The sequence below is a fragment of the Bubalus bubalis genome, chromosome 23, assembly GCF_019923935.1.
Source record: "Bubalus bubalis isolate 160015118507 breed Murrah chromosome 23, NDDB_SH_1, whole genome shotgun sequence".
NCBI lineage: Eukaryota > Metazoa > Chordata > Mammalia > Artiodactyla > Bovidae > Bubalus > Bubalus bubalis.
The window spans coordinates 22,091,813-22,111,164 of record NC_059179.1 but is presented as its reverse complement, the minus strand read 5'-3'; the positions used below and the strand labels follow the sequence as shown (position 1 = coordinate 22,111,164).

At 51.8% G+C, this 19,352-nt stretch overlaps 1 protein-coding gene across 2 annotated transcripts; it reads right to left on the bottom strand.

Annotated features, from left to right (window-relative positions):
- Positions 1-11,450: 11,450 nt before the first annotated feature.
- On the bottom strand, positions 11,451-18,564 carry SFXN3 (sideroflexin 3). 2 transcript variants are annotated; one of them, XM_006053174.4, is made up of 11 exons: positions 18,407-18,564; positions 17,033-17,196; positions 16,210-16,380; positions 15,785-15,883; positions 15,365-15,440; positions 15,131-15,216; positions 14,802-14,929; positions 14,556-14,605; positions 13,630-13,679; positions 13,122-13,169; positions 11,451-12,800 (listed from the first exon to the last, which is right to left on the bottom strand). In XM_006053174.4, exons 2-11 carry the CDS (start codon positions 17,191-17,193, stop codon positions 12,704-12,706), a joined length of 966 nt encoding a protein of 321 aa, XP_006053236.1. In that variant the 5' UTR covers positions 17,194-17,196; positions 18,407-18,564; the 3' UTR covers positions 11,451-12,703. The 2 variants fall into 2 exon arrangements, with proteins under 2 accessions (XP_006053236.1, XP_044790949.1); XM_044935014.1 differs by lacking the exon at positions 18,407-18,564 and adding an exon at positions 17,896-18,250.
- Positions 18,565-19,352: the final 788 nt, after the last annotated feature.

The window sequence follows — 19,352 nt, the reverse complement described above, 5'->3', positions numbered from 1 at the left end:
GGTGGTTTCCTGAGCTGGGGGACAGTGTGAGCCTCAGAGCCGTGGGGCTTCAGGGCCTCTCTACCCTCCTTGCTTGAGTGGTTGGTCTGTGGTGACCAGGAGGCTCCTTTGCAGGAGGCAGCCCAGCTACCTCACAAGAAAATAAATGGCATTGGCGCCTTCCTTAGGTGTAGAAACCCAGCAATTTACCCAAGGCCTCCGGACCACGGCCACATGCAATAATACATGGAAGCGGGAGGGGAAGGGAGGAAAGGTCACGTCCTGAGGCGCCTCAGCTCGGCCCAGGGCGCTGGGACGCCACACACCTGGCCCGGCGGGGAGCAGGCAGGAAGAGGCGCTGTCTGGGGGTGAGGGCACCAAGCGGTTCCGCGGCCCCATCAGGCGGGTGACCCGGAGCCCTGAGCCCGGCGGCTTGGCTGGGGAGCGGCCCCTGAGAGAGCCGAGAACGCCGCAGGCAGGTGGCAGCGCAGGGCGAGGAGGCCGACGGAGGGAGCTCTCCAGCCCCGCCGGAGCCCGGGGTGCGTCCGCGTCCCACCTGCGCGAGGGCACCTAGCCCGCCAGAGGAGGCCCGGGAGTCCGAGGCGGGTCGGATTCCCAGCCAGCTCTCTCCTCACAGGAGGCGGCCCATTATCCGGCGTCGTTAAAGAGCAATTAGATGGAAATTAAGCCGAGAACAAGTATTGATTATCTCATTAAGGCCGGGGGAGCCCTGTCTGTCGGCGAGAGTTTACTGCGGCTCACCCCATTATCTGCAAGGTGAAAGCCTGCGGTCATCAACACCTAGTGAAGTATCGATCTAGTCCCAAACCCAGTCCCGCCCCTTCCCCCTAGAGTAAGGGTTCTAAGAGGTGACACTAGGGGTGTGACAAGGTGGAGGAAGAACTCGGGCCCCCCACTCTCTGTGTCTTAGCTGTTCTCTGTAGCTGCCTTCCTTTCTTGCTCCCAAATCATTTCACACCCTGGTGCTGGCCAGGGGCGGGGCTGTAGGTGTAGGGACTGGAGAGGAAGGTCAGAGGTAGTTCACAACCCTCCAGGCCTGGAGAGATGAGACTCCCCTAGTTTTACATCCAAGGAAGAGAAACTAGAGTTGAGATTTAATGGAAAGAATTTGCCCCAGCTGACACAGCGCATAGGGCACCTCCGGACCCCAAGTCCCTGGAAGGAGGGGGAAAGGCTTCGTTCTGGTTGATCACCATCACCAAAGGCAGAGACACCTGGGACCACCCCACAGATTTCCCAATGCTTAGTAACCTCAGAATTCAGAAGACGTTTCCTCAGGATCCCAGATGATGTGACATTTGGAGAAAAATCACAGTGTGTTGGAGATGAGTTTTTTTCATCCCAGCTTAGCTTCTAGTTTGGTTGTGACCTTAGACAAGTCATTTTGCCTCTCCAGGCCACAGAATCCTCTAAAGAATGGCGTTGAAAGAGCACTATGGCTCTTGAGTCCTCAGACACCATAATCTGACCGACTAACTGCTGAGCTCCTGCCTGGTCTGACTCAGTGGTAAAGAATCTACTTGCCAATGCAGGAGACTCAGGTTCAATCTCTGGGTCGGGAAGATCCCCCATAGAAGACATGGCAACCACTCCAGTATTCTTGCCTTGGAAATCCCAGGGACAGAGGAGCCTGGTGGGCTATACAGTTCATGCGGTCACAGTAGAGTTGGACATGACAGTGACTAAACAACGAGAACCCAGCAGGTAGACACTAGGGAGCCATCTGAGTGCCCAGCTTCTGCCCACACTCCACGAGTTATGACCTCAATGGAGAGAAGATATCAAACTGATAGTCACAGAAATAGTAATTCACAATTATGAATTAGAAGAGTACAGATGCTGTGAGGGTGTTTAAGAAGAGGGTGGTGGAATTTACATAGGAAACAGGTATTTCCATTAAAAAGCAAAAAAACAAAAACAAAAACAAAAAAACAGGGAACAAGCCTGTTGCCCACTCATCCACTGACCACAAAATTACTGAAGGTGCTCCAGAGCCCATGGTGAGTAAAGTGATGGTCCCTTCCACCTGGAGACTAGTGTCAAGTAGGGGAGAGAGACAATGACATAATAAACAGATGAAGGTAAAAGCACACACATGGTCCGTATACTGAAAAATATGACATGGGGATATGAGTGAGAATAAGAAAAGGAATTTACTTAGGAGAGGGGGTCAAGGGAACCTCTCCGAGAAAGCGAAGTTCAGTCCATCATTTAAAATCAAAAGTCCTTCAGTCAAACCCGCGGGAGGAAGGGAGAGGGCTCACCTTCCTCCCCTACTGGCCTAGCCTCAGACCTCTGCCCAGGTCGGAGACGGAGAAGGAAATAGAATTGCAGTCTCTGGCACTCCTGACCCTTTTGTGGGGCTCACCTGATGGAAAGGAGGTGGAGAGAGGGATGGCGGCGGGTGGTGCGGCCGGCACCAGGTTGGCCAGCGCCGAGCGAGCGGCGCTGCAGCGATATCCGGGCTCATCTCCCTGCCCCGGAGCCCGGGAACTATTAATCTTGGTTGACGGTTTCTAATGTCCTAATTGGGAGGTGGGGAGAGCGGCCCAGTCCGCCCTAAAGGTAGAAGCAGCTAATGGGCCTCTTCATCACCGCCAGGAGCGAGTCCCTGGCGGAGAGCTAGGGGCGCTTCAGCAGGTGAGACGCGGAGCTGGCAGCGACCCTTAATGAAGCTGCCCGAGCGGCGGCGGACCGTGAGGGAGCTGGAGAGGGAGGCTGTTCCGGAGGTGAGTGGAGAGGTCGCACATTCCCGCCAGGCAGCCCAGCTCCGGAGCTCACCTGGGCACACTTTATCTGAGGAGACTTCCTGGGGGCTCAGTGCTGGGGGTGAAGGTGCTGAGTTAGCCTTGCCCAGATAGGAATCTTATCAGAGGTGAGGGGAGCTCGGTAGGCTACACAGGGAGGAGGAGTGTCTGAAAGCCCAAGCCCCCCCTACCGTAAGCAAGGGCTGGGCACGAAGTGGGCACTCTGATGTGTGTTGACCTACGAGGCCTGGGCCCTACGTGTGCGGGTAAGTAGATGTTAGGAACAAGTGTGAATTCGCAGGCCTCTGGGACCCCATAACTCCAGAGCGCCCGGTCTTTTCATAGTTGTGCCCCTCACCCCTCGGTGACTCACTTTCCCTTCTGGGGAGGGTTGGTGAGCTCCCAGTCCTCCAGCTCTCAAGCCCGTCTCTTCCACCAGCACCTGCGAGCGGGATCTGTCTCCAACCCAATACTTCCAACGCAGCCCTCCTCACCCCCGCCCCCATCCTGGTCCAAACTGCCCGAGGAAGAGAAGCGGGGCGGGGGTGTGGGGGGGAGGTGCCCCCATGCATCCGGGTAGGCGCCTCTCCTCCGCCCTCCCCAGGGGCCCGCCGTGCTTCTCTTCGGGATTCACTGTCTCTCACTTGCTGTCAGCCTCTTTCCCGCCCCCTCCCTCTTCCAGCCGCATCAGAAATATATTGTATTCTCGCCTAATCCCGTTCAATTACAGCATAATAAAACACATAATAAAAACCTAATTCATTTTTCTCCTGCGCCCCCCATTTCCCTGCATCTTCTTGCTCGGGATTAAAATTTGTCTTCATGTTTGTGGCACCGCAGTCCCGGCGCCTCCGCATCTTTAATGTATGAGCCGGGAGTTAGGGACCAGCGGGTTCTGCAGTCTTCGCGCCGGGAAGGCGCCCACCAGTCACCTAAGGATGCGGACTGGGAAGGAGAAAGAAGAGTAGACCAGCACTGGGCCTCACCAGCACCCACCCGCTCCCTCCCCAGGGATAGAGGCGGATCAAAGGCCAGCAGATTTGAGTGGCCTCGAGATAGCGCGTCCATTCTTCCAACGGATCCAGCGTGGCCTCCAGGGGGCTTAGTGTGGGACAGGTCTCTGGGGATTTTACCAAGGAGGCTGGGCTACCTGATGCAGCTTAGCTGAAGGTACAGAACAGCGCTGTCTTTAGCCTCCATTCTCTCCTTTGCTTCTGATCTGAGCTGACCCCATCAACGCAGCTCTGGCTTCCAATTTAGCAGCACCATCCCCAGTCCCTAGGGACACTCTACCACCGTCTGATCAGTGTGAACAACTGGATCACTGAAACAAGGTTAGAACTCCCCAGAAGGAATTATTAAGAATTCAGTAGGAGGACTTCCCTATTGGTCCAGTGGTGGGAGCTTGCTAATTCAGGGGGCATGGGTTCGATCCCTGGTCTGGGAAGATTCTACATGTCTTGGTCAGCTAAGCTCCACACCGGCTACTAAAGCCTGCAGGCCTAGAATCTGTGCTCTGAGAAGCCTCTGCAATGAGATGCCCGTGCACTGCAACTAGAGAGTAGCCACCACTCACCATGACCAGAGAAAGTCTACACAAGAAAATTAAAAAAAAAAAAGTTTTATTATTAAAAAATAAATTAATTTTTAAAAATTAAATTTAATTTTCAAAAAAGAATTCAATAAGAGAAAATTTTCCCACAAAGGCACAGTACTTGGGGAGCTTAGAGAGGGCAAGTCTGAGACCCAAGTGCAACCCAGTGATATTCCTTCATTTCTTCCTTCATTCATCTAGGGCAGGAGTTACCAAATTTTCTACATTAATGGAGCCCTTAGTTTTTCAGGAATTTTTTCACAGTACTCTAGGCCAAAAGAAATATCTAACGATTCCCTTTAAATATTTAGTTCCAAAACAACTTAATATTTACATCCTAACTTCTTTATGCAGCTGTTTGAAAACCTAACACACATAAATTGGAAGAAAAATAGAATGGTTTTACATTATTCTTACCAATGGATGGAAAGTGTGTGCCTGTTGGGTTCTGCATAACTTCTCAAACCTTGGAATCAGCTTGGATACTGCCATCATCTCCTATTCCACAGTGACTTTTGTATAGTTCTTGCTTTTTGTGATAGCAACCATCAAAAACCCAGTTTTGCAAAGACATCTTTAAAAGTAAGATAGCACAGTCTAATTTTGGAACTGTGAACTACCTCGAGCTAGTAGTTTGTGCAGTGTCCCAGCAATGTTGATTATTCTGGGGTTTCCCTGGAAGTCCTGAGTTTACTGTGGCACTCTGAGGTGCCTCAGTATACAGTTTGGAAACCACAGACTTAGAGTCTACCTGTTTTCCTTAAGCAACAAGCCTGAAAAGTGCAGTTCAGTTCAGTTCAGTTCAGTCACTCAGTCATGTCCGACTCTTTGAGACCCCATGGACTGCAGCACGCCAGGCCTCCCTGTGCATCACCAGCTCCCAGAGTTTACTCAAACTCATGCCCATTGAGTCAGTGATGCCATCCAACCATCTCATCCTCTGTCATCCCCTTCTCCTCCTGCCTTCAATCTTTCCCAGCATCAGGATCTTTACAAATGAGTCAGTTCATCGCATCAGGTGGCCAAAGTATTGGAGCTTCAGCTTCAACATCAGTCCTTCCAATGAATATTCAGGACTGATTTCCTTTAGGATGGACTGGTAAGAAGTCATCTGATTTAGCCAAAGGAAAAGAACTAAAATCTTATCCACAGTTTATGGGTCAGATATAAACAGGGGAGTCTGATAGCCTGGGGGTTCAGGTGTTAGAAGCCAGCATGCAGAATGTGGCTCTGAAAGAAAATCACTAGCAGTGATGATCAAGTCTAGCAGGATGAACCAGACACAGAAGCCTTGATTACCATAAAAAGCAGTTCCTTAATCTTATATCACCACTACCCACCACCACCCCTGATCCTACTGTGCCGTGATACCCTGGAAAGGAGGTCATGACAATGAAAGTATATCACCAGAGACCAGCAACTCTGCTGTGGGAAACCGAACAAGAATGAGGTGATGTCTCTTTCCCAGCATACCTTAAAAGATGGCAGCTCAAAAAAAAAAAAAAATGGCAGCTCAGAGCCAGCCCCAAGAACTGGCAGGTCAGCACCACAGAAACTGCCAAGAGGAAAAGGCAATGGCGTGTAGAAGGAAGCAGATAGACAGCAGAGTTGGAGACAGTGGCTCTGATTACGTGTTAGATATTGTCCCCACCTCCCTGCATTTAGGACTCCTAGAGAGACACAGAGAGGGAGGGCTGAGTTCCTTCTCTTGCTGGCTATCACATGTTGGAACATCTCTAGGAACAAGCTTCACTTTGCCTAGGGGACTTATCAAGTCACATTACCCCCAAGATTCTGACATACCTCCCTGGGAGGGTAAGCTGAAAATCCCTGAAACTGTGAGCCACTGTTTCTGTTGTGAATATGTCATGTCTTTTAAGTTTGTTGAGGAGTAAAATAGATTGAGAGCCACTGTGTCAGTAAACTAACCTTGGACAAATATCTGAGTGGGGTTTAGAGCACTTTTGGATTCCACATTCATTTATTCAGGAAACATGTATCGTGTACCTACCGTGGATCGGGCACTATTACAGGTGCAGTGGGCATGCACACGAAAGTGAAGATATGAGTGGTTGCTTAATGGGTATAGAGTTTCAGATGTGCAAGATGAAAAAGTTATGAAGATCTACTCCACAATGATGTGAATATACTTAACACTACTGAACTGTACACTTAAACATGGTTAAGGTGGTAAGGTTTATCTTACATGTTTTTTTAATCACAATAAAAAAATAGTGAAGATATGATGCCTGCCCTCAGCTTTTTTATTTAAACTGGAGAGAATCATTTGTATAGGATTAATAGGAAAACATACTGTAGCAAATACCACTCAGGTTAATTCCTAGCTCACGATAATTGCCCTTCTTTGAGAACAGCCCCAACCACAGAGAGGGACCTGAAGTAATGATGCACAATGCCCTTGCAACTTGACCCTGACCTCTGGCTACCTCCTAGGGGCAGACAACTGATCTAAGCTGCACCAATTTTTGAAACTTGAACAGAGAGACTGAAGCTGTTACCTTTATGACAGTGTCTGAGTACTGCCATTGCTGAGGCCTCTGGAACTGCTCAGCTTCTTGCCCTTTCTAAGGCCTGGTTGATTAACTCCATCTCTGGTTCTGAGAGCTATGGCAGAATCCTTTCAATTTAATGAAGCTATCCACAATCATTCTCTACTGCTGTCCACAAATAACTTCAACTATAACTCAAACCAGTAGTGCTCCTTCTGGGAAATAAAAGGAGGATTTGCTGGTGACAGAGGAGGGGAGGTCTTCAGTCAGAAAAAAGCATAGGTGGTTAATTTACATATTGAAATAGAAATTTCTTGTTTCATAAGCACTTTACCCTGAAGGAGCTGCAGTGTTGCTTGTTACAGACGGAGTTATTTTCCTAGTGGATGTGAGGGGATGGTGGGGAGGACAGAGTTGTGTGAATAGCCTAAATTATTCACAGCCCCTCCCCCATTCTCCTCGTCCTTGTTATTCAGTTGCAAAATGTTGCTGGGAAGACTGGAAGGAGAAAGCTTGAGGAGGCTGTGGCCTGAAGTTACGGCTGCTATGGTCCTTCTGGCAGCCTGGGCTGGGGCTGCGAGAGAGGGAAAATTTTTTATAAAAGAAGAGTGAAGGGGGCAGCTTCAGAGGCTCTCTTTGGGAAAATGATACAACTGGTTCGAGGTTCCTCCACAATTTCTAGCAAAAGATTGTTCGGCTTCAGGACCCGAGATCAGTGCAACATGCAGGGAGACTGACGAAGGGGGGACCGTCTGCCGAGCACTGGCTGTGTGCCAGCAGGTGGGATGGGACTCTTCACCCAACAGTCCATTTCTACTCAGCGCTGGGCACAGAGCCACACTTAGCAGAGTTTACTGAACTGTGGCATGCAAGGGTAGAGAGACGGAGAGACCGCGGAAGGCGCAAGATGCAGAGTCAACAGCCTCATAGGCCGCTGCGGGGCGGGGGTGGGTGGGGTGGGGGGGCGGACAGGCCTTGGAACCCAGGAAAGGCCTCGCGTGATTCCTCGAAAACCTCGCGTATTTCTGGGCGGGAAGTCAAAAGGCGGACGCTGGGGCGCTTGTGGGTTTCGAAACTGGAAACTAGGGAGGGGATTTGGCGGATTTAACGGCCCAGGACCCAGATGATCAACGAAGCGGATCTGTGATCTGTGACGCAGGTTCCAGGGTCAGGTAGGCGTAGAGAACTGTATCCTCAGCTTGCGGCGCTAAAGCCGTTGCCCGGGAAATGGGGAGGAGGCGGAGCCAACCGAACTTGGACTGACAGGAGCCACAGCAGGGGCGGGACTCTGCTTCTAACTGGTTATGTTCCTCGCGAGGGGCGTGCTCGCTTATGACCAAGCGGCCGCAGGGGCGGGTTGGCTTGAGACTGACAAGTTTGACTGGGGAGGAAATGAGACTTGGTTTTAACAAGTAGGGCACCAGCCAGGGCGGGACTAGGATAGTCTGATTGGCATAAGTCCATAGGGCAGGAGCTAAAGCTAGCCCGAACCACCTGTCCTACGCAGACATTTTAGACACAGTCAGGGGAAGGACATGGTGAGGTGATTTGGGAGAATAGCACTGAAACATTTATATTCAGTTCAGTTCAGTCACTCTGTCGTGTCCAACTCTTTGAGACTCCATGGACTGCTGCACGCCAGGCCTCCCTGTCCATCACCAACTCCCAGAATTTACTCAAACTCATGCCCATTGGGTCAGTGATGCCATCCAGCCATCTCATCCTCTGTCGTCCCCTTCTCCTCCCACCTTGCCTTCAATCTTTCCCAGCATCAGGGTCTTTTCAAATGAGTCAGCTCTTCGCATCAGGTGGCCAAAGTATTGGAGTTTCAGCTTCAACATCAGTCCTTCCAATGAATATTCAGGACTGATTTCTTTTAGGATGGACTGGTTGGATCTCCTTGCTGGCCAAGGAACTCTCAAGAGTCTTCTCCAACACCACAGTTAATAAGCATCAATTCTTTGATGCTCAGCTTTCTTTATAGTCCAACTCTCACATTCATATATGACTACTGGAAAAACCATAGTCTTGATTAGATGGGCCTATGTTGGCAAAGTAAAGTCTCTGCTTTTTAATATTCTGTCTAGGTTGTCATAACTTTTCTTCTAAGGAGTAAGCATCTTTCATGGCTGCAGTCACCATCTGCAGTGACTTTGGAGCCCCCCAAAATAAAGTCTGCCACTGTTTCCAACATATATATATATTACCATATGTAAAATAGCCAGCAGGAGTTAGATATATGAGGCAGGGAACCCAAAGCCAGGGTTTTGTGACAGCCTCAAGGGGTTGGGATAGGGAGGGAGGTGGGAGGGGAGTTCAAGAGGGAAGGGACATATGCATACCTAATGCTGATTCACATTGATGGGTAGCAAAACCCATAACAATACTATGAAGTAATAATCCTCTAATTTAAAAAAAGAATTAAAGAAGAAGAAAAAAAGATGTTGGCCTCCATTGGAAATATATACATTAAAAAAAAAAAAAAAGATGTCGAACTCATTAGCCCCAATGGCCAAGGAAAACAGCCCCTGGCTCCCTCCTTATAGCCAGGGTAAGCCAGGCCTCCAGATCCAAGGCATTTTTCCCCCTTAGAACATGGACCAGGAGAGAGGAAGAAGGCTGGGGAGGAAGGCCAAGGATGCTGATACAAGTTCCAAGAGAAGGTTCCTGGAGTCTGAGCACTGGGAGGAAGACAGGAGGCCCAAGAATGGGGCAGATTACTTTCCAGTGAGTAAAGTGCTATCTCTGTGCAAATGCTAGCTTCCAAAGAAAATTCCAAGCATGTGGAAGCAGTTTAGAAAGCATACCTCACTAGGATTTGCCCCTAAAGAACCTGTGAAGTTAACCTTAACCAAACTTTTTTTCTTTTGAGAACCTGGTGTGAAACTAGGAATTTTGGTGGCAGAAAAGCCTTCCTACTAACTGGCCCACTGGTGCCCTGGCCAGTCTTATCTCTAACATGGTTTAGTATTATTTGCGGAGTACAATAATTGTTACTAAATGTTCTTAATGATTTTGTTTTACAAATATTCCTGCACCTCACTTCCTAAGTAGATTTCTTTTGCCTAGATTTTCCAGTAAAGTGCAAGGCCTCTTTTCAAGGGGATTGCCAATGGCCAAAGCTATAACTATAGAAAGAGGTTTCAAGATTTGACCCAGGGTGCCAGCTGGGCTTGGTGGGAGACACTGTTCCCTGGCAGGATGCAATTGAAACTGGTTATCTAACTGTCATCCCATAGTTAATGAAGAATGGGAATCTTTGCTTATACTCCTTGTTATAAAACCCTCAAGCTTGGAAACTCTTCAGTGGCTTTGGTAAAGGGTCTGTCCATTTTTTCTGTCCTGTAAACAAATTGGGCCAGGGAGGAGATGCCCTGGAATGTCAAAAGGACTAGAAGAACGACCTCAAGTTTAACTGGTGGGTGAGGAAAAAGCATAGCACAGGCTTCAGAGTCACTCAACTTGGCTTGAATCCTGATTCCACCACCAGATAGTTGTGTAGCTATAAGCAATTTTCTTAATGTCTTAAATAAGTCTGTTTTCTTGCTATAGTGAAAGCGATAGCCGCTTAGTCATGTCCAATTCTTTGCAACGAATGAACTGTCACCTGCCAGGCTCCTCTCTCCATGGAATTCTCCAGGCAAGAATACTGGAGTGGGTATCCATTCCCTTTTCCAGAGGATCTTCCCAACCCAGGGATTGAACCATGGGTTTCCTGCATTTTTCTTGCTATGAATGGACATAATATGTCTGGCCTCACAAGGGTGTTTGTGGAGCTCAAAAGACACAATGGACTTACAGCACTTAGTTTCATTAAGCCTGCCTGGCATGACTGGCAGGACTCAATTAGCAGTAGCTAGTGCCACTCCAGTGTTCTTGCCTGGAGAATCCCATGGATGGAGAAGCCTGGTAGGCTGCAGTCCATGGGGTCGCACAGAGTCGGACATGACTGAAACGACTTGGCGGCGGCCGCGGTGTCACCCCCTGCTGTCCATCAAGTAAACTACTTTCCACAAGGAATGAGTGAGCTCAGGCTGGGGTAACAGGTCACTTGAGGCTGTTGTGGGACTATTCAGTCCTAAAGATTCCTAAAGATTTCTCTTGACAACCTACTGTGAGAGCTTTAGGCTGGGGAAAAAAGGAGATGAGTGCGTAGAGGTGTGTGGCACCCTAACAACTCTGATGGAGCTAGGCAGTCCTTAGCCCTCTAGCCTTCCTCTCTTAGAGATCACCACCCTATCCCATGCCAAATGCCTGAAGACAACCAAGAAGCCTGAGCTGATTTGTAAGTGTGCGATCAGCCCCTTCCCACCCCCGTCCCCCACCCCAGCTCCCCTCTCCTCCAAGGGAATAGGAGGTGGAGTCATCATCTACCTGCATCCTTCCTGCTTTAGTACTCTGGGTGCTGGTGGAAGATTGATTTTTCTAATCTCAGAGCGCCCTCTGCTGGCGTCTGAGGCTCCCTACAAATAGGGAGGGAAGAGACTAAGACTCGAATTTTGTAGGGAGAGAAGGCTCCCTGCGGAAGACTGCAGAAAGGAGGCTCTTCCCTGGCACTCAGGACGTGGAATTGAGTGACAAAGAAGAAACAGACAGGTGTTCAGTTTACTGAGTAACAATGGCACCATAGCTTTTATTACTGGTGGCGGTTGGTTGCGGGAAGCAGGAAGGTGCTCTTAGAGGATCTCACTGGGGCCTTCACCCCACTTCAGCCAGAGATCACAGGAGTTGGAGGCAAGGTCCAACTCTTCACTCTGTGAATTCACCAGCACATATTCCATCCCCAAGCCCACCTCCCCTTTGGACCAGCCATTGACATCTGGGCCCTTCTGCCTCTTGGAGATGGGGGTGGGGGTGGGAGCAGAACCAGCCTTCAAGAAAGAGAAGGAACTAGGATCAGGATGCTGCGGAATGTCTAACAAGATCAGTGGAACACAAAATCCCCTGTCTTAAGATTGTACACTCAGGCTTCGTTGCCCTGAGGCGTCTTACAGCCACTCAGACACCTGTGGAGTGTAAGCACCATTCCCACAGCTGCTTCCCTCTGTCAGAGGGTGCTGTGGGGGCTCTTAAAAAGGAATGCTTGCTATGCCTTCAAGGCTTTTTGGTTGTGGGAGGGTGCTGGGATTGTAAATTTAGCTCGAGGTTATGATGTCAGAGTGGACCGAGAACTCCTGGGATTGTGCCCTAAGTAGTGGGAGGCAGGGAGAATGGGAAGCCGGCAAGAGCAGTACAGGATGCTGACACTCCTTTGTTCTATAGAGGAGAGGAAATGACCCATTCCGGGATGTGGGGGATGGGACAAGCCCCCTGCCTCCCTTATCCCCACGTGTCCTCCTCTGCCAGCTCAGTTCTCGAGTCAGCTTTGGGAGCCAGAAAGCAGAAATCTGAAGGATTCAGCCCAGTTTGGCCTGCTAAATGTCCTTCAGTCTCTGTCGTGAGATCCTGGGGCTCCTATGTCCAGAAGGGGCAAGGTCCCATCAGAAATGACTTGGCTGGTGAAACTGTTTAGGCAAGAAAGCCCTGTACTCTGGCTGGCAGATAGCCAAGAAGGGAAGCCAGACATGAGGACATCCCAGGACAGCCTGTACACACACACGTTATCACTTATGTACATACACAGACGTACTAGCGTAGGAGAAAGGGATTATGTGACCCTGCCTTTTGAAATCAGAGGAGAGAAAAAGGCTTATGGGGGCACCTCTCAGCCTAATGGATCGCTGGTCTCAATGGCTGCTCCCCCATCAAGCCCTCTGCCCAGCACCAGGCAGATGGAAAGCAGCAAAGATGGCAAGGCTCCACTAAGCAGCAGCCCAAGGAGGCGAGGAAGGAGGCCACGGGCTGACCCTGCCTCAGAGCCCCTTGTTGTAGTAAACCACTTCGATGCTGGGGTTTTGCTCCTGAATCTGAGCTCTCAGCTCCGGCTCCAGCCTGCTCACGTGTATGGAGCTGTAACAGAAGAGCAGGCTGGCTGAGTGTCCCCTGAGCCCACCCCTCACGCTCAGGGACCACCATCCCTCATCCTCCCAGGCTGCAGAATCTTCTGCTCCGACTGCCAGAGGCCCAGATCACAGTCATTCCCTCACCCCCAGGATAAGGTGAATGTCCATCAGGCCCCTTCTTGGAACACACTGATGGGACCTAAGGTCAGCTGCTACCACAGGTGTGGAAAAGTGGAAGTGAAAGTGTTAGTCCCTCAGTTGTGTCCAACTCTTTGCGACCCTATGGACCTGTCCAAAGCCCCCAGCCAAGCCCAGGGACAGCACTTACCTTCTCTGGGGGAACAGGGCACAGCACAGGGGGGTGGCAAATACCAGGCTGAGGGAGAAGAGTGTTAGAGAGGTTTGTGAAGCGCTGATCTAAGAGTGTTCCCTCCCACTCCCCAACCCCATCTCTGGAGACCCTACGGGTGGAAACTGATTAAAGCCAACGATGACAGATGACAGTATGTTCTGGCTGAGGAAAGAGCCTCCAGAGCAGTGATCCGGAGCGCCACAGCCAGTGACAGAACCGGGAATTAAATGTGCATCAAACTCTGAGATGGCACCAAAAGGCTTATTTCCATGGTGGATGCGGGACCCCTTCAAATAGACTCTTGACCTTCAAGAACAGACCTCACCCCTTAACACACACTATGCTTTACAGATGTCCAAGACCCCTACCACCTGACTGTATGAATGAATGACATATACAAACATCTTAAAAGCAATAATACCCACCCACATTCATCACAGAAAGGACACTCGCACACACTCTAGCTGTCTTCCTGCATACTTACCAGAAGCCCACCAGGCCCATCTGCAGTGGGGCCCCCAGCCAGGGGCGGCGCTACGGGGAGAGAGAGAATATAACAGTGTGTGTCCCCTGCCCCCCCTCACCCGTAAACCCATACCACTGCGGCAGTTCTATCCCATCAGCTCTACCTTTAAGCCTCTGATATATGGCCCTTTTCTTTCCCCTAATCCCATAACAGCGATTGGCCGCCTTCCACTCCAGCCAGGCATGCTTGCCAACACCCTTCCTAGTACACCATCCTAACCCTTACCTCTCAGAATCACTTCCTACACTTCCTCCAGGAGCATTTCTCCAGGAAGACTTCTCTAACCCTCCACTCCCTCCCTCCCATCTCACTGCATCAATCTGTCCATTTCCAAACACACCTCCTGCTCTGCACACCCTTCTTGATTTGCTCCAGCCATAGAGACCACCAATCTGTTGCTCCGTGTGTGTGGTGTGTGTGTGTGTAGCTGGCACTCAATAAATATTTGCGAATAAAGGATTCATCAAATGAGTCAGAGCTTATATTGTAAACTACAGGATGTTCTGTCCTGTTTACACACGTGTGAGCCTGTGTGTGTGTGTGTGCATGTGTCTCAGTGCTTTTCACAGCTGACAGCACGAGCATGATACCAGGTGTGACCGTGATGGTCCCCCCTTGTGTGTCTCTGGAGCGACACCAGCTTCCTTCAGGACAGAAACCCTTTCCATTCTTTCCTGCCCTTCTCCTCCTGCACCCTCAGTGCTCCTTCACTCCAGTTCAATTTAGTCTTGCTGAATGAATTAATGAAGAGGGAGGGGGAGCACAGCAGTGCAGACAGGTGGCAAGTCTTAGACTTAGGTCAGGCTGCAGAGGAGGTTGGGGACTGGTCACTTCTGCCCCCAGGCACCACTACTTCCAGGATGGGAAAGGAGAAGGTGACCTACCTTCAGGAAGTCTTTCTTCTCCAGGGTGTCCATGATCACCGGGGGAATAGCTGAGGGAAGAGCAGGGCAGGGAGGGAGGGAGTGAATGGAGTGAAAGTCAGGACCCTCAGGAAGGGGTGATTCCCCCTTAGCAGCTCCTCCCACTCTCCCCAGAATCTTACAGCACCCAGAATCCTCACACCCCCTGGATAATGGCATCCCTTCTCTTAGGGCCTCCCGTGCCCCACGGAGCCACTCCTGCCTCACCCATGGCAGGAATCGCCATGCAGATTCTTGATATCACCACCTGGAAGATTCCTTTCTTGGCTGCAGCCACGGAATGGCCAAGCCTCTGACCCTGTTCATTGGTCACTGGGATGCCCACCTGAAGCTCCCTGAGAAGGGAAAGGGGTGGGGATCAGATCACAGGCAGCTGGTCCCTGGGGTCCCTCAGACAGCCTAGATTCAAAGGCTGGTTCTCCAACCCCACCATCCCCCCAGCACCAGATGGAGACTAGGCCCGGCAGTTTGCATGGCCAGCTGGTATGCCTACAAGCACTCTGTGCATGCACACGCCAGAAGCAGGGGCCACTCACCTTTGCCTCATCAGGGGGATGTTGATGCAGTTGGCAGCTGCAACGGCTGCAAAGGGCACAAATCTGCCAACCAGTGGGGGAAGATGCTGGGGGAGGAAAGGTGTCACTGAGTGGCCCTTAGGGCCACTGGGGTGGTGGGGAACTCTGAGGAGAGTCACCAGGAGCCTGTAGGTTGGGTGGAGGAGGGGAAAGGGAAGAAGGAGGTAAGCAAAGAGCGAATGGGGGGGCATTTACCTTGGTCAGGGATTTGAGTCCTAGGGCCGTGGCCACAGCCCCGGTGGTAGCACTCACATATGCCGTTCCCAGCTGCCTGTGGGTGGAAGAGCCAGGTGAGGTGGAAATGAACCACCCAGCACGTGGCTCTTTGCTCCAGGGACACGCCAAATCCTCAGTAACTGAGGCGTGGGAGGCTGGCCTCACTGCAGAGAAACGTCTCCCCTGCTCCAATGTAGACCTGTCTGGAAGCCGCAATCCCTCCACCTGAAGAGGGTCCCCCAAAGCATACACAAGAAGACCTCGCACCATCAGTCAGGCCAGGAAAGCGAGCAGGGGACTGGCTGAGAGGAGGGCATTGAGCCACGGGCTGCACAGGCCCGGGGGGACAAGAGAGAGAAATGGAGGGCCGGGAGGAGAGCCCCTGGGGTGAGCTCTCACCCCACAGTGATGGGAGCGTCGCCACTGCGGTTGGAGTAGTTCACGACGGCATTGAAGGACTGATTCAGCCACTGCCAGAATACCACGGTTGGGGTCTTCCTGAGGGAACAAAGGTCCTTATTTCCACAGTGTCCCACATCCTTGGACACCGACAATAAAACCCCAAAGGTTATCCCCAAACCCTCAAGAGAGGCCCCGGTGATGACCCCAGAACCTGCTCTGATGACCTGTGCATGACCCTCCTTACACAAACACACCTGAGTTTTGAGAAATGGAAGAGATTCTAATACAAGCTCTCAGCCACCCACGATTTTCTGCCCAAACTGGCCCTGAGGACATGCCTAATCATCAGGTTACCCTCTAGCCTGAACACAGTACCAGGGAGGAGAATAGGATAGGACAAGATAGAACAAGATAGGACCTGCCTGTAGAAGATGAGCATGCAGCCAGTGATGGTCATGTTCATGGGCACCTGGGCCGACATGCGGCCAATCAGGACCACCTTCTCTCCTGTGTCTGGATGGAAGGCAGAGTCGTACACGTACTTGGCCCTCCACAGCTGGTCCTCGGTGAGCCCTGGCGTTACCACGCCAGCCCTGCAGAAGTTGGGAAGGAGCTGACAGGCAATTCTAGGGGGCAGATCCACCCTCCCAAGCCCTGCCCACCCAGCTCAGGGGTGATCTGGACAGAGGACCAGACACTCTGGCTCCCAATCTCAGAACAAATGAGCTTTTTGTCTCTGGGGAAGAATCAAATCTTCCAGAAAGAGCGCTCCTATTTCTATTTCCCTTCTGGCCACACAAAGAAGGGTGCCCTTCTGTTTCTGTCTAATGCCAGGTCATGGGTCATGGTGGTTTCCAATGGGTCAAAAATGGCTGGGGTGCTCTGAGGGTTTTTCCTCCTGGAAACAAGGAGGCTGCCCTCCTAATTTCTTGGGACTCAACTTTGAGCCCCTCCATCCTTGCAGAGGGTGGCCCAGCAGAGGGACAGGTCCTGTAGAGGGTTTGTGAAGCATAGAACAGCCCCCTACCTATAAATATCAACACCACCTCCTCTACCCAAACACCCTGAAATCCTTTGGGCTGAAGTTCTGTGTCTTAGTTGTCAGTGATTCCGACAGATAGAGTCAAGGAGTGAGGGGGTGGAGGAGTAGAACAGGGTCATGCTCAAGTGAGGGGAGATAGGTACAACAAGTACTGTATGAATAGCAGGGAATGAATCCCTGGGTCAGATGGGGTCAGGGGTCACCTGTAGTTCTGCACGATGTTCCGGGAAGCTTCCAGCTGTGCCCCAGACAGCAGCAGATTTCGGGGGTCCGTCACGGTGAAGAAGTGCCGTGCTCTGCCTAGGAAAGTGCTTTGGTCCCAGCGAGGTTCCTGGATATTGATATCTAAGGGCAACTCACCCATTTTCTGCAGGGCAGGGACCAAAGTCAGGGGACTCCAAGAAAGGGGTCCAAGGGCTCCACATGGGGGAGACTTCGGTGGTGCTGCCCTGGTCCCTGGGCCTATTGCCAATCCTTCTGGAGCTCAAGGTAACTCCAGATAGGTAAGCAAGTGGGGGAGGAGCTGCTCTCTAGGCAATGTTCCAGCCCAGGGACCTACAGCCACTGGAGGAGGGGACAGGAGAAAACAGGGCCAGGAAAGCAGATGTCCTTGTGCTCTGGCCTGCTGCAGATTTTCATGAGTGAGGATTTACACGTGTGTGGTTGACGCATGAGCGACAACTAATCCCATGCAGCTACTCTTGTGCTCTGTATGCACAAAAATGCAGATTATATGCATCACGCATCCACATTCATGTCAGCTTTAGGCCCCAGTTGCTTTGAGATCTACATACAAACACCCGAGGCTGTTTGGAAAAATGGCATAAGCTGTACCACACTCCAGGCCCTAAATGGAGGAGAGCAAGGGCTCAACAGCTCCAGGGCTTACCTATTCTGGTCTCAAACAGGGGACTGATGCCAGCCAGCCAGTATGCTCGCAGGCATCCACAAGTTCCCTCTCCAGACCCATCTCCCTCATCCACACTGAACTGCCCAACCCACACTGAATTGCCCAAAGTTCTCCTTGTTCCCCAGGTGGGCAGGGCTGGCATGGACACCCACTCACCTCTTCCTGAGCCACCTGCCTCTAAAGGAGCAGGATTCAGTAAGTGACCCCTTCACTCGGCATAGAGAGGAAAGCCTGAAGCAGCCATCTGGCCACGTTGGGCAAAATCCTACAAAATGACTAATCCTCTCCAACCACACTTCCTCACAGGCAGACACGCCCTCCCCTCTTGCACACTCACATTCACATACCCACACACAGAGACACCAGCATACTCGCCCTGTACAGACCTGGAGGCAGGGTGGACACACTCTGCACACCAAGACCGTTACTTACTTACTTACTTACTTACACACACACGCACAGCCTACATCCATCAGCTGCAGACACTTGAACGTGTGACCACACAGAGCCCCACCCTAACATTCCCTCCCTAACCAACCTCCCCTGTGCCCCATGAGCCGAAGATACTGAATCCTATAGGACAGGGGCAGCTTCCCTTTCTGACTCCCAGCCCTCAACCCTCTACTCCCCTGACCCCCGAGCCCCACCCGGCACAGCGAGCACTCACGCTTCCCTAGGTTCCTGGGCTCCGCTGTTCTGCAGCCCGCAAACTCGCCTTCCTCTCCGCACTTCCCCCGCCTCCCCGCCCCCGCCTTCACATCCATCACGCGAAACGTCACGCGTGACGCTCACCGGCTTGCGAGGCGGGGGCTCCGCCCGACGAGGCCAGGGATTGGCAGGGCCTGGGGGCGATGAGTGTCATTAAGGGCGACGCCCCCAGCCCTGGCTGCCGAGACCCAGCCCTCCACAGCCTCCCAGAGCCAATCCGGGCTCGGGAATCAGTTCTGGCCGCGTCCCCAGCGCGAGAGAGGAGGGGAGGAGCTGCCCCGTTTACTTGCATTCCCTTGGCTGGCCTCGGGAGGCACCCGGCCTCTGCCCAAGGGGTCTAGGTGCCCCCGGAGAAGGCAGGAGGCGCGGAGGGGCATCCTCTGACGGTGCGCCCAGAGGGACTCGTGTTACCTCCAGGCTTGTTTACTTGATGGCTACCTTGGCCGTGGCCTTTGCCTACTTGGTCCCCTGGGCTCCTACCCCGGTTGCCATGAGGTCCTCTCGCAGCATCTGGACACTCTTACCCCATCACAGATCAGTTCTGCTCGCGCCTGTGTCCTTTCAGTGCCCGCACCTTTCCTCCTCTGTGTCTTCTATCCTCCCCTCTGTAACTTCTAGCTCCGCTGGGTCCCCAGTTTCCTTATGACTCCAGTCCCTATCCCTGCATCACAGACCCTGGCCCCTGGACCTGTCCCGGAGGTGAAGGGGCAGAGAGCTCAAGGTACCTCTGTCTGCATCAAGCAAGTGGATCAGACATTCTTCCTACTTCTGGTGGCCCGAAACCAGCTTCCCTGCTATGCGTCCTTTCCAGAACTGGAAGGCCAGAGAGACACTTTCTGACATAGAAGGAGGATCTATGTGAAGGCAACGTTCAAACACACACACACACACCCCTCAGTCATCAT

Excerpts from the sequence above, each read along its gene's own strand:
- SFXN3 (XM_006053174.4), bottom strand. The coding sequence starts at position 17,193 with ATGGGTGAGTTGCCCTTAGATATCAATATCCAGGAACCTCGCTGGGAC. Across the intron at positions 15,441-15,784 it reads GACGCTCCCATCACTGTGGG|GCAGCTGGGAACGGCATATG; the intron begins GTGAGAGCTCAC and ends TTCCACCCACAG. Across the intron at positions 15,217-15,364 it reads GACTCAAATCCCTGACCAAG|CATCTTCCCCCACTGGTTGG; the intron begins GTAAATGCCCCC and ends TTCCTCCCCCAG.